General features: G+C 44.5%; 1 protein-coding gene across 2 annotated transcripts in view; it reads right to left on the minus strand.

Moving 5' to 3' along the window:
- Window positions 1-11,316, minus strand: part of PDE10A (phosphodiesterase 10A) — a 342,086-nt gene extending 330,770 nt beyond the window's left edge. Inside the window, exon 1 of one of the 2 annotated variants that reach the window (XM_054279385.1) lies at window positions 10,829-11,316. Coding sequence is in view for 1 of the 2 variants with exons in the window: in XM_054279384.1 (XP_054135359.1) it covers window positions 9,752-9,842 (91 nt within the window). In the remaining variant the exon portion in view is untranslated. Of the gene's footprint in view, window positions 1-9,751; window positions 10,007-10,828 lie in introns of those variants that run through there. The other variant, XM_054279384.1, reaches the window with a different exon arrangement.
- Window positions 11,317-15,296: the final 3,980 nt, after the last annotated feature.

The raw sequence follows: 15,296 nt of genomic DNA on the forward strand, positions 1-15,296 counted from the left end.
ATTCTTTAACGATTTCAAAAATGTTGTCACGTATCTTCTGCCTTTAAAAACCAGTGAGGCACAGCCTTTGCTTAATTACTGTCCAGTTACCTGGGAATGAGAGGGGAACAAGACATAGTCCTGCCAAGGAAAATCTCGGGAGCACCCAATGCCTGGATTGCAGTTGCAGAACGAATGACATCTGTCAATAGCATTCTGTGAGAATGTGGCAGTGGCATACAAGAAGCCACTTACATCATAGCTTCCGAGGCCTAGATAAAGGATTATCTAGATGCTTTGACCCTTCAAAACCCTACCAAAAATGTTGTATACAGCATATACATTAGCACTGGGAAGACACCAATCTACCCCTTCCCTCAATTTAGCAACTTCACATTTTCATGACAATCTTTTCCAAAGCTAAATCTGCAGCATTAGCAGAGGTATACATGCAGGTTTCTTTGCAAATACTAGCTACCACTAGCCAGGACTGTGGCTTTGTATTTCACAGAGCAAAGAGAAAATGATGATGACCTGCAGCTTTTTAATTATCACTGCAGACTAACTGCAGTGAGTCTCCTTCCCCCAGACATGTCAAAGGAAGGTATGTGGCTAGGTCACAGCTTTCTTCCTGTGCAGTTTTGAATCTGCAGGGCTGTGCATTGACATTGTCAATGTGCCAGCTATAGGCCCTTCATCTGGTCAGGTTCTTGTGTCTCCTGTGCACCTTCAACTCCTTGCCTAAACCTCAGCACATGGTTCTTGCATATGGCACTGAAATCCCAAGTGTCCCACTTTCAAGTGCCAAGGGAAGCATATAAAGTTTGAAAACTAACAGGCTCTGCAAGTCAAAGGACAAGTAATACAATAACCGCCAACACTCAAATAGGCCCTTCTGCAGAGAAGTATCTGGATACTAAGAATGAACCTTTTTCAGGTATCTTGACCAGAACCTAATGCAATCCACATGACCCAACTCAAAACCCTACACAGGCCACAGCACCATTTCCTGGAATCACAAGTTTCATTGCCAAGAAAATGCTGCAGTTCTTCAAGTACTCTGAAGAAAATCAAGCAAAACAAACAAAAAAAATCCACCAACATCTCTGTTGTCATTATATTGCAAAGATTCCATATTATTGTCTCCTTATTGCAAGAGTTTTGTACCTCTTTGATGTTTCTTGAGGGCAGCTCCCCTAGGCACTGACTCTTCCTTTTCCTCACAGCAGCCAACTGACTCCAGTTCCCCCTCAACCAACCAACCCACTCTTTTATAGCACTCTTATTATTGGCTACAACTGTGGCCTGTTAAAATCACGCCTGCTCCTAATCTTTAATAATTAGCCCAGCTGCAACTCCTTAGGGGAAAGATTACTTTCTATACTACCTTTATTTTCTTATATTCTATCCCCCTACACATCTCCAAAACACTGTAGGCAAGGGGCTGGAGTTAATGAATGCAAAATTTGGCCTGCACAACATTTCTCATGTTTCCAAGAAATTACTGAGGTTCTTAGGAAGTCAAGGAAGATCAACGAAGAAGAGAGAACAGTCCGCAGCTCACTCCACACAACTGAGGACACTCTTCATGCTCTGCAGGCACGTTAAGCTGTTAGTTATCACTTCCCAGACAAGACTTCCCACAATGCAGCTCTGGGAACTTGTGTTAGGTTGGCCCTTGAAAGAGACCATAAGTACTCCTGCAGTCTTATACAGATGGCACAAAAGAGCTGAAAAGCAGTAGGAAGACCGCTGATTCAATCTTTTCTGTACAGCCTCTAGGTGTGAATGCTCCTAGTCCCACTTATGGCCAGGTCACACAAAGTTGAAGCCCACCTATAAGTCATTAGTTTTTTTTCCCAAAGACAGCTGGAGAGCTTGCATGGACTAAACCCTGTTTGTTAAAACAGAGACGTACCATCTGAACTTACTAATTTGCAATCTTTAGTTCCAAAACATAACATTGGAAAGTGATTAACAACATACAGAGCAGATCTGCAAAGCCTGAATAATAATTATCACATAACCCTGTCTTGGCTGTATCTATACTAAAGGAAGTACACCAGAAAAAAAATTCAGGTGAATAAACAGTAAAAGTGAAAAATAAATCATTCTTGGCATGGGCAAAGCCTAGAAAGCCAACCCGATTGCACACAGAACAGTCAGATCTGTTACTCTAACCTAACAGCTACATAAGACTAAAACAAAAGCATAATCAAGACTATGAGAAAACACCTATTTGTTATAACTACTACTTCATGGTGCTATCATATATGACTCCTCCACCTCTAATCCATATTGTGCTGGTTTTAACTTTCCCATATTATATCTGGGCCCAACACAAACTGAACAATGTAAGGATCAATCCATTACCAGCTGCCCCTCAGCTCTAATACAGTACTCTAGTAAAACACAATTTGGGTGTCTTTAATACAACTTGACACCTGAAATGCAGCTGCTCATTCCATATGTGATCAGACATACTAGGAATGGACTTAGGAGCACAAACTCAATTGCCCAATGTGTGGGCAGACCTTAAATATCAACATTTGTAGCCATCATGCTGGGACTGAAGTGATAAACACACAAACCAACTGTATTCTAGCCCATCACACCGAGACAGCATCTCTCTTCACCAGCATGAAGCCACAACTGTTGCTCACTGAGTTGCCAAGCTTTCTACACTATCATTAGTAACTTAAAAACAGGATTATGCTCAAATAGTACAGAAACTTTAGGGCCACAGGCTGAAAACACTTAGTGACTTCATTAATGAACAAGTGCTTCACTAGAGATTAGAGTCTCTATTCTTGTGTGTTAACAACACAATGCCTTTAAAAATAAACAAATCTGCATTTTCATGACACTTGCCTTATGCATCTCTCCTCCCTTCCCTCACAGAAGCACTGGACTCAGATATGTTCAGAAACCATCCAAGCTGGTATCATCAATATTACTCATCCTCCTGTCAAGACAGAGTGATCAGGTGAATGTGGACACTATAGCAGGGGACCAGGACTCACCCTCACACATATTATGGTAAGGGTAGATGTACATTCCTTTGCTGACCAGGAACAGGGAAGCAGCTTCATTTATTTATTTATTTGCAGAAGGAGGAAAATGGCTATGAAAAAACAAACAGATGAAATGCATTCCTAGTAAATCCAGGAGATTCACGCATATTTCCATTCTACCAGAAGTTGAAGGAAATCTGCAAAGCTTTTACATTTTTTGTTTCACTTCCTTTATAATTCTCTCCCTTTTATGCCGCTCTCCCTACTTAGCTCTTTCTTCAAGTGTGAGGAGGCATCCCAAATCAAGGATGTCAGCCAGGGTTCTCCATTTCCCAAGCAGCACCCAACCAGTCAGGGGAACACCTGAGGCCAGCTGAGGACCAGGTTCTCCAAAGACGAGTCCTTGTCCTCTCTGGAAGGCCACTCAGGCTCATTGTGCAGTCAGGAGGATGTCTTCATTGAAGGTCATTTTCAGAGCTGTTCTTTCCCCATTGCCTGTCCAGGTAGAGAGACAGCAACCACCAGGTATGGACTCGGCCAACTGCACAACTTTATTCCATTTAACAGCAGTTGCTACACTGAGTTAACACTTTAGGAAGCGTAGTAGGGTACACTGTGTACTAGGGTACGCTGGAGTATCACTATCTGTGAGCTGGGGCCAGCCAGGATGGACATCTTTCCCTTACACAGATGGAAATGAGGCTACAGCACCATCATCAGGAGAACTACTCTGCAACTTTATGGAACCCAAAGCAGAATCTCAAACAGTTACCACAAAGCTTCAAGATGGGTTTCTCCTTGAAATGTTGGTTATTTAACTAAAGTACCATTTTTAACAGCTACTCAGGAGACTTCTTCACTGCTTTTTTTTGCTGAAATTACAATTCCTGTCTCACTGGGTGTTTTTATAGCATTACCATTCATGCTACATGGCCAGCATAGCTGAAATATCTAAGTGCCCACAAATAATTAAAAAGTCATCTCCACTTTTTAAATGTTTGGATAAATTTATTTATAGGGCAAGTTGGCAATTCCCCCAAAGTCATACCTTCCAACCAAAGCAACTATGTCAGGTACTTAAAATATCACCCATTTCCGCATGGCTCTGCCTTTTCACGTCAGCTGGGATAGATTTTTCCCCCTAGAAGGCAGGTAGTGACCTCAAGACTTGCTAGCAGCAAGTAAAGACCAAGCTGTACCGGGCAGTACTGCACTGCTGGGCAGAAAAGCCCCCTTCTACACAAAAACACCAACTCAGCAAAACCCTCAAGAATTGCCCTTTGTATTTTACTTCAAACAAGGCTCATAAACTTATACTGAGGCACACACTAGCACACCTCTCTAAAACAAGTGGGAGAAGAAATGCTTCTCAACAGCCTTTATGGCACAGTGGATGGGAAGGCACGTCAGCAGCAACGCCTGAGGAAGGTATTTTTTCCAGAGAACGCTTACAACACTGTTCCAACAACAGCACATATACTTGCCCCCGATCTCTCTGCCCAAACATTTTGAATTCTCTTTAGCTTCACATTTTTTCATCATTCTCAGTTTGCAGCTTCACATAAATTGAAGGAAGTTGATAAAACTGTCATCTTTTTCAGCACATTAAATCTGATCCTCTGAAAAAGTTAGACCCCCATAGACGATTCACAGCATCTGGAAGGCAGATCCTTGACTGTCTTAGAAGAAAGAGATTACAAAAAAAAATTAAACACAGGAAATTATCGGTAACCATTGAGCTAATCAGCTTTGGAGAGCATGGTTTCTTTTCCATTAATAAAACCCTTAATAAGCTGTTGATGCAATTCTTTCATCTCTTTTCTTTTTTTTTTTTTCTGGTGACACAAACTTCTTTCTGAGAATGGAGTTGGAAGGATCACTTCTTTCTGTGCTATTACACTACCGGCACAAAACCCAAGCTGCACAATAATACCCTTCCCTTTCCCATGCCCTCACAAACACATAAATGTCTGTCACTAAACACCTTAACTCTGATTAGCCAGATCTTCCAGAGTATGATCCAGAGAGGGCTTGTTTGTTTCAGGGATCAGAAGCTAAGTGGAAAGAAAAGAATGGTCAGGACACAGAGGATGGAGAAAAGTAATTATGTGAGAAACTGAAGTCACAAATCACACACACAAGTGAAGAACTGCCAAGGGAAGAACTGCTTTGCTTTTCTACCTGCATCAGAGAAACATGAATATCATCTACAGTGTTCAGAGCTCTAAGGAATTCACTTGCTTAATAAAACAACAAATGGAATAAATACTCTAGCTAATTGTATTGAGAAGACAGTATTTGGAAAACTGTAATTCAGAAGTTGGGTGCAACTCTGATTGTCATTACATCAATGTAAGCCTTCAGTAACACGGCAGAAATTGGTTTCCTGCGCCTGATGATCCCAAATTAAGATTTAATAATAATCAGAACTTTATACCAAATTTCAAGACAAATGTGAATGATAAGCAGTCACACAAACCATCAAGTGTTAGTCAGAGAGAATACTTTAGTATAAAATGCTCACCCTACTAATTACTTCCCTACTAATTACTAGGGAAGTATCCCTTGCATAGAAGTGACCCTCAAGAGGCCTTTGATTAATAATAGCTAAGATCATCAAAATCTTGAAAACATTTCCTTATGCACATGATTAACTTCTATGCAAATAGTCAGTACCATTGAAATAAGAAAAAAGTAATCACATCTTAAAAGTTATTTGTAGGCAGACAAGAGTTCAACTTTGCCTCTGGAAGAGTTTTGCAACAATTCTCTCTTTAGAGACCAATTTTGTAAAGCACAGAAAATTCTCAACTATAACTCATATATGTGACAATGGAGACCATTTGAGCAACTGGACCACAGGGGAAGTGGAAGAAATGCATTTATTTATCTTCATACAAAATGCAAATTGAGAAAGAGCCGTGCAATGAGAATTTACAGATTACTACTTCCTTGAATCCATCATGCTCAAAAATCTCTGCAAGAAAATTTCCAAAATACTGAATTGCACTCTCTCCAGAAACCACTGGAAAATTGTGAGCAGCATTGCTGTATAATTCAGGCACAAGATCATATTGCATTTGGTCCTGAGAACTGTCCATATTTTATTTGTTTGTTTTTAAACCACCACCCCCTGTTTTCACATCTTCTAGACTAGCTTTCAACACATTCATAGAAAAAAGTAATTCACAGAAAGAGGACCCTTCTTCAGATTTTTTGTACTACAATTTTGAGCAACAGGGCAATTCCAGAAGGGAAGTCCTCTGCTTCAAATTCAGCTGACAAATATCTTTGTCATTTGACTTGCACTGAAGCCTGAAAGATCTGGTCAAAAGTCAGGAGTCATCTGCTGAAATACAGCTGTCTACATCCATGCTACATGTGTGGACTACTTTTATATTCAATTGGCAGAAACAGCACTTCTCAGATCTGATTCTGCTGACTAAATGTAGACTTCCACTTCAGGAAGAGATGAATTGATCCCTAGAAATGTTCTGCTTCCTGACTACAAAGGGAGTGCAGAGAGCTGAGTTTCAACAGACAAATCCCACCTCCTCCACGCTGCGTATCACACTGAACAACCATATCTGGTTTCTCTGCTAGGACCTTATCAGCCTTGCTGGAATTCCTGCTACTTTAATCGGAACAAATAAACCAGTGTGGTTACCCCAATCTTCAAGGACAATCAAGGTAAAGAAAGGGGCACCTCTGAGAAGCAATTCAGCTCAAGTGAGAACCTGAATTCTCCCCAAAGATGCCACTGTGCCTTTGGAGGTGATGGGAATGAGCCTACCCCTTAATAAGGTGAAGCAGTGAAGTGCCTTGAATCAGACAGAGGTTCAGGCTGTTGTTGCTGAGAAGGTGGGAGATACAGAGCAGCCTCATCCCTTACCTCCTCTCCACACCAGTGAGACTGAAATGTATGGCATCAGAGCCCACAATAAAAGGCAAGGTTACAGTATGGATTACAGAGTCCTCATAAAACACTTTGAAGGAGAATAAAAAACAAAGCCACACCAAGGAAGTTTGAGAAATCTGTATTATGGCCTACACAGTGTCTATCCACCCACAGCTTTGCCAAGTGAGGATAAACAAGAGCTGAATGAAACTCTGCAAGCACATACTTCAGTTGGCCAAATATCCAGCACAGTATAGAGCAGCTAGGAATTAGTCCACACTCTCTTAATATTTAAACAAAGAAGCACAGACCCTCAAAAGGGTCTGAGACTCCTGTGTTAGCAACACCTGCTCTCACCTGACCAGCTAACACAGATGAGTAATATGGCAGACCTGGATCCAGGCTCTCACTCATTCACGCTTCTGTCACTGAAAGAAGTCACCTCGTTAGCTGAGGACAGCCGGGCTTCTGCATTCAGCTTCTGCAGGAATCCAGGATTTGGCAGCCTCCAGAAATCTGAGCTCTCTGTTTTTCTTCCCTTGGTTTACTTATGCCCATTTTGCCTTCCCTGCCTCCACGCTCCCAACGCACACACATTTTAACGCTAAACCCCAGGTGTTACATGGTTTCTTCATACTTCCAGGCAAACACCACACACCTGCCCTCCAAATTTAGCAAGTATGCCTTCTCCACAGAGGTAGTAAACCTGCTGGAAGACCACAATGTTTCATAGTAAGGTGCATTTTTATTAAGCTGAATAAAAAAAAAACCTTCCCATCTCATGCCTTAAGAAAGTCTCACACCCACCATCTTACACAAAAATACATTCCCTACAAGACTGTGATACATTGCACACTCTTAATGGTTTCTACAGTTACATAGGCACAGACAATGTAATTAACAAGCAACATTCCTTCTTGTAAAATAGGAGGAAGAAAATAAACAGAAGTTCACAAAAATATATTTAAGCTCAGAAGTAAAACTACTTTTTTGCTTAATTTCATTATACTACAACAGAAAAGACAAGACCCTGGATTATCTAGGTGCAAAACACGAGTTTTCAATGTCTGATTTACAAAATACATTGTGTCCCCTTATGAGGAAAATTATACCTAATTTACTCCTTTTAGATACACATCAATACTTTATCAAGTATTTTCTCACTCTCCATTTCATTTTTTTTGTGCATACTGAAATCAAGAAAAAGAACAATCCTGTGTTAAAGTTATATTATGGTTTCTGTTTCTTGTTACATAACCAGATGTGTTACAGAAAATATTGTGTAGTTAAAAAAGCAAAAAAAAAAAGCACTTAAAAAAAAATCCTAACTGGGCAAGCATCACTGCATCACAATAACATGCAAGGTGCTTCTACACCCACTACTAGCATATATTTAAATTAAAATTACATGTAATCTATACCAAACTTTCTGAATGCCGAATCTCTGCTGAATACCCTGTCTGTATTTAACCTCCTCTGTTGCTGACAAGGAGGTAAGATTTTCCAGGTTAGTAACAGCAAAATTCCACATTGCAAAAACACTGAATGCTGTCATGCATACAAAGTCATTGACAAGGTTTGGAAATATCCCTCCCATGTCAAGATTAGTCTTAAGCAGAGAAATGGCAAGACAATATAAACATGTTATTTTCTTGTGGGAGAGCCAAGCAATTAAAAACCAACAACCACATAAACCCTAAACCATATCTTTTGAGAGAAATGGTGAATTTCAATGCTCCTTTCTAATGAAACCAGAAGAACACACCAACAACTGTGCTGGAAATATTTCCTTGCAAAAGCAGACACATCCATGGCGGTAAGGGAATTTCACGACGTGGGTGATTTGTGACATTAGGATCTTTCACATCATTTACAAAAAGGGCCACAGACTCCATGTTGAAAACACACTCAATGCCATCCCTCCCTGCTCGGTGTACACCTGCTCAGGCAAAACCACCATGTTTCTGAATTCGAGCATGCACAGAGACACACATCATCACCCGAACCCACCACACACCCACCATCTCCCACCACAGCCACTCGCAACAGCCTGAAACACTGCTCTGAATCCAACCAGTATTCTCCTCTCCTCTCTGCATTACAGCCACCAGCCCAAAGCCCTGTAGCTCAGCTTGGTTCATCTGGGCCCACTTTGTTAAAATAAACACAAAGGAAGGGAACCCACTGGGCTGGCTGAACAACAAGAAATTCGGCTGCAGAACTCCCTCACACTTGTGCGCACAGCTGATTTTACACCACGCGGCTGCTACGTTCACATTATTTTGTCAAAAAAGTGCGGAACAGCTTTCACCACAAACACTTGGAGCTTGAAAATCACAGCAAAACCAACTTTAGCTGGGTGCAAAGCGCGCTACAAGAGCGGCGTTCGAAGCCCCAGCGTGACGCACCTGAAACCATACCAGGGACGGGGGCTTGCTGGAGGACACTGGAGCCAGGCAAAGCCACGACGCAAATGTGAGGTGCCCACAGCTCATTCGCTGCCCCGGCTAGGAGCGCCCCGCAAACACATTTCCACCAGCTACAAATCAATGAGCCACTCCGGCTGTGCCGATGCCAGTGACAAACTGCAGTGGGGAAGGGAGCCTGGGCTGCTTGGCAGACCTGCCATTCCCCTCGGCCACCCTCCCACACCCCCTTTCCCCCGTGCAGGAGTTCGGCGTGGCCTCGGTGGGAGCAGCCCCGCAGCTCCGCGCCCGGCCCTGGCAGCAGCCCGGCCTCAGGGCCCAGGGCACCCCGGTGTGGGTGGGCTGCAGGAGGCCGGCCAGGCCGGCCCGTCCCCGCAGTGCGTGGGCTGCCAGCCGCCGGCCGCCCGGCCACCTGCAGGCCTCCGCCGCCCTACCTTGCTCCTCGCCGGCCCCAAAGCAGGCTCTGGGGTCCTCGGGGGGGAGCGGGGCTCCGCCGCCCTCCAGGGCTTTGCGTTTCTTCGACATCTGGTCGGTGTTTGGGAGTTGAGTTTCTCCTCTCTCTCTCTCCGGGGAGATGAGTGTATGTAGAGAGAGAGGGAGAGTGTGAAGGGAGAGAGACACAGGGAGGGAGAGAGAGAGATTGAAAGAAATCGCTGCTTAAAGAGAGGGGAAGAGACTTTGGAGTGGCTGGAGAGCAAGTAGGAGGCAGGGACTAAGTGGAGAAATCCTACAAATCACAATCCCATCAATTCAGCCCCACGTCTAGAGGGGCTGCTGAGGTCTCCCCCTTCCTTGCTTATTCATCTGAGTGTGTGAGTGAAAATTAAAGATAGAGGTAATGGTCCTCTGCTGCTTTTCCAAATGTTAGCAGGTAGTGTTTTTTTTTCCTTTTAATGGGGGGGGGGGGGTGGAGGAAGGAGGGAGCTGATTGATATTATTTCCCTCTGCTGGGATTCCTTCTGGTTTAAAAAAAAAAAAAAAAAAGAGGGGGGGGAAGGTAAAAGCTCAATGGATGGGGGTGGGGGGAGTTGGAAGGGGGGGTGGTGGTGTGTGGAGAGCGGGGGGAACGGGAGGATTAAAAAGAAAACCAGGAGCAGAGGAGGAGGGATGAGAAGAGCCTGCAGGTGCAGGGAGGCAAAATTCCCTGCAGGGGTCATGTGCTCTGGGAGCCGGAGATGCTGGGCTCCCCGGGGGCTGCGGCCACCCCGCCCGGCACCTGCGGGAGCGGCGCGGAGCGAGCGGGGCTGCGGGGCGCCGCAGCCGGCTGGCAGCGGGCACCCGCAACTCGCACCTCGCAAACTCCGCCGCCGAGTCAGTACCCCCGCAGCCGGGCTTCCTCGCTCCCTGTGTAACCCTTTCGGCTCTGGGAACGAGACGTGCCGCTCCCCTGGGGAGTCCCGTCCCGTGCCCCGGCGGCCCCGACCTGCCCCCTTTACAGGCGCATTGCAAAGCTTGCTAGAGGGTATTTGTTAGCGGGGGTGGGGGGAGGAGGGGGCGAGGACACAACTTACCCTCCAAACTATGCACAAGCTCGTCTCTGCTTTCCCCTTCAGATCAACTTTAAAGAGCAGATTCTCAGTCAGTCCGAGAGGCAAAGAGGCAGGGGAGGAGAGGGGAAATTGTTTAGGAATAGCTGCTGCCAAGTGGGTGAAGTTCAGGGCACAATCCTGGCTCTTCCACGCTCCAGCAGCCCAGCATCTTCCCGGGGTCTGGAGAACAAGGTGTTCAACAAGTCTTCCTTGTTACCCGAAATTGATTGATGATGGCTTTCCCGCCGGGCTGTATTTAACAAAACGATGCACAGAGCTACTCTGACGAGCAGGAAATTTTAGAGGAGCTTGCAGTATAGCTGCGGCTTTAATTTATCTGTCTCTCTCTATACATACGTACTTACACACATACACATTCACACCTGTGTATGTGTGTATGTATATATAAATAAAAAGATATAACTCTATCAATACAACGTTGGGTCCACAGGATCTTAGAAAAGCTTGCCTGTCGGCTGCGTGGAAGTTAAAGAGTTTTTCTTAAGCAAAAGGGGCTGATGCTTGGACACATCTCACGTCCAACAGGAGGCAATGACGTCTGTAGCTTCATTGCTATAACAGCACCAAGGCTGCAATTGCCATTCACTGAAATGATAAGGGGCGCTCAGACGTAAGCAGTCTGGACCTCTAGCAAGAGACTGAAGCGAAGATGATTTTCTCCCCTCCCAAAACAAATAATAATGCTAAAAAACACCTAAGGAAAGAGACGGGGAAACAGGGAAAGGAATCTAGGTCTTGCAGTCACACGCTTCTGCAACATGATCCTTTAGCACCAAAAAACATTTATTTTTTGCAGCTGACTAGACTTTGAGAAATTTCAATATATTATGATTATTCGGGCGGGGGGAGGGGAGGGATTTTTTTTTTTTTTTCCTTAATTATTTCTGTCTCTCTTCAAGCAGGCACTGATGAAAGCTGAGTGTAAGTGCCCTCCCCCCATCTTTCCAAATATATTTCGGCTCGGGTACATACTGAAGTGTTTATGGTGTATGGTTAGATCCTCTTAAGTAGCAATTTCTTGCTGTATAGGGTGCAAGGATTTTTTTTTTTTTTTTTTTTCCTGAGCACTGGCAGGCACTTAGAAAGAAATGGGAATTAAAAACCCCGATGCGAAGCGGGGGCTCCTCCTCGCGCGGGGTCACACACTGGCATTGCCGCGGCTCGGACCGCGTGTGGGGAGCGCCGCCGAGCCGCGGCGGGGGCGGGCGGGCGGCGCTGCCGGGCGCGGGGGCGGCCGCACCTCGGGGCTGCCAATCCCCGCGGGGGCGGGGGCGCTTCCCCTGCCGCCGGCGCGGCCCGGCAGTGACAGCGCGGGCGCCGCAGGGGCTCCCCGGGGGCAGCGGGCACCGCACCGCGCCCGGCCCCGCCGCGGGGGAGGCCGCGCCCGCCTGCGCCGGCCCACGCGTGTCCGCGCCGCGCCGCAGCCGGGCGGGGACAGGGCGGGCAGCGCCTGCCCCGCACCGCCCCCGCCGCCGGAGAGCGGGCCGGGGGACACGGGCGAGGAGGGTCCTGCGGGATCGCGGTCCAGCCGGTGCCTTCGTTCCCGTAGCGAGCCGTACCGGGGCTGCGGCGCCATCCGCAGCCAGCTGGCGGGGCCGGGGTCGTTGTGTGAGGTGCCCCTGAGTGCTGCTGTCTGCTCCCTGCATCCCCAGCCCCACACTTGCTGTCCAGGTTTTTCCTCCTGCCTCCTCTCAAGGGGCAGGGCTTGTTTGGCCTCCAGATGATTCCAAGCAGTAGGTGGCTACTTGCCCAAACCATTGAGCCATTCTTTGCTGGAACAATTGTAGATACCGGCGATGTAAGTGGTATCGCTGCAAGCCCAAGTCAGGTTCACGAGATGCTGAAAGCACCCACGAGGTACCAGGCTCTTTCTCCTTTCGAAGTTTATTTTGGTGAGAAGCAAAAGACAGCAAACTGGAGTGCCAAGCAGGGAGAGGAGGCATAAAGACTTGCTAGCATGGATGTTAATTTTGGTACCTGTGGTGGCCCTTGAGATATCTTCTATGACAATCGCCCACACAAAGCTTTGGTGAGATTGGCTGCATAGTAGAGGAGGAGATTTTCAGATCATTAGCAGAAGATGCTTGATTTCTTACACAGACTGGTTTGGCAAGGTGTTTATTTTTTGTATATAATTTGTGGAGATTTTGGTGACCGAGTAGCACATCCCTTTGGTGAGATATTAAAAAAATTTACGAAGACCAGAATTTTACATATTTGTCAAGCTTTGGGGGAAATCCTATACTATCTTCTATTCAATTTCATCTTAACTACTACATTGCTAAGTGGATTTTTTCCACCCATTCAGCACACAGAGTTCACAATATATCTATCACAAAATAAGACGCATTATTCTGCATCTGTGTTTTGGGAAGTTCCCATCAAGATCTGCCTTTACACAGGAGTTTCCACTAAATTGTTCATCCTGATGACACATCATGTTTTCATTATAGTATCATGGAAATCAGGGATGGAAAAACAGAATAGATCATCTCCTGGGTGGACAAGATAAATCCACAAACAATAATCTCTGAGATTGTATCCAGCAAAACTAAGTCTAACTAATCCCTTTGGGATTTTATTCCATCTTCTCTATTAGATGTTGCCAAAGAAAAGCTTTCCATTCAATCACCTCTAGCACTTCTTTAAAAAATTTATTTGCACTACATGCAAGACGAGGACCACTGCCTTTTCCATAGTTTAAAACCTTTGACATAGGCAACCATTAAGGTTGGAAAAGATCTCCAAGATCATCAAATCCAGCCTTTGACCAAATACCAACATGCTCACTAAAACCATGTCACAAAGTGCAATATGTACAAAAGGAAAGAAGGAGGAAGAAATACAGGGAATGCAGAACCAGTTTCCAAGTTCTATACCAAGGCTGGCTTTCTACACTCAGTCTAGAAGAGATTGTGCACTTCAAACCATTTTTGGATAGTCTTAGAGGGAAACAAAACAAGGGGAGAGGACAGCATCTTGCTGGTTGACTGGCAAGGGCCAGAGTAGAAAAGCAAAGATTTCTGGGGTGGAGATAGTACCACTTTGAAATAATTTACCAGTTGTTTGGGGTTTCTTGGTGTATCACCATTACTTACAATTTTTTTTTTTTTGTAATATATATAAGAATTCTAGTAGTAATCATTCCCACCTCCAGAGGAATGCTCCCTTCCTTCCCTTCCTGGCACTGTGATTACCTACTACACAGGTAGGCCTCAAAGAAAAATGCCTAATCATGCACATGAGAGCTCTGATATTAGTTAATTTTTAATGCCCTGAGAAACAATTAATTTCTATACTATTACTCAATAAATTCTATGCTACCCACATTCAGTGACTGCAGTAACTTCATTTGGATAAAATTACACGAACTGTTTTTTGTGGTGGGCACTGAAGTGGCATATAATGCCCAAAGTCTTTTCACTAGATGAGAAGAAGGTCCTAATCTAAAATGTTTGAAGGCAAGTAGGAATCTATATATCACATTTTTGTCATCCCTCCCTCTAAGTTTTCACAATTCAGCCATGGGACCTGGAGTTAAGTCACACAGTTGTACACAGAGATAGACTAGAAGTGTTTTCAGGTTTATTGATTTAAACTCAGGTGTTTGCCTCATGTGAGTCAATAATTGAACTCGTCAGGCAAAACACCCTCAATAAATATAACTCACTTTGCAAACACTCTACTTTTTGCTTTATTTTTAAAGCACTGCTAGCCTAGCCTGTCAGTCATGTCCACAAAGGACCATTCATCATGGTTTTCAGTAACTAGTCAATCTGAACGCAGCATATTTTAAAGATACACTAAATTAAAACTTTAGGGACATAGAAATAGCAACTGGTCAAGACAAACACACCTCTGTACAATACACATTGTACAGACTCAGCAAATAACCAAACCCCATGGTCATAAAGACCAAGGGAGATCTCATATTGCAAGTTTGCTTTTTCTTACTTTTCCTTTCACATGACTGACTCAGTTCAGAACTGTTTGGCCCAAAAATATTTACCAAGTATATAACAAACAGCACAATGAGAGAGTAAGTTCCCTTTCATGCAGTCATGCTATCACTTCTCCCAAGCAGTTTGGAATTTTTTCCTTTGTATGTATTTATGAGGTGTTTTTATAACACAGCATTTTAGATATTGAAGACATCTGTATCATTGATGCCTATTTCATGCAAAAGCCCTCTCCCCACTCAAAGCTGGCTTTTGGTATGTGTCCCTCAACTGTGAATACACCCCTGCACTTCTTGACAGAATCCTTAGCATTTCTAGAGCATTTGGGTTTGTCTTCTACGTGATTTGCTAGCATTTGCTAATGTATCTTTACAACACCCAGAACAGCTCGTGTATTTTATTATCCTTATTTTATAAGTTGGGAAAAAGCAGCAGAGAGGTGAAGAGTCTGTTCTACCATCTTTATTCAC

The sequence above is a fragment of the Melozone crissalis genome, unplaced genomic scaffold (genome assembly GCF_028551555.1).
Source record: "Melozone crissalis strain CALT ecotype California unplaced genomic scaffold, PUWL_Pcris_2 ptg000027l_1, whole genome shotgun sequence".
Taxonomy (NCBI): domain Eukaryota; kingdom Metazoa; phylum Chordata; class Aves; order Passeriformes; family Passerellidae; genus Melozone; species Melozone crissalis.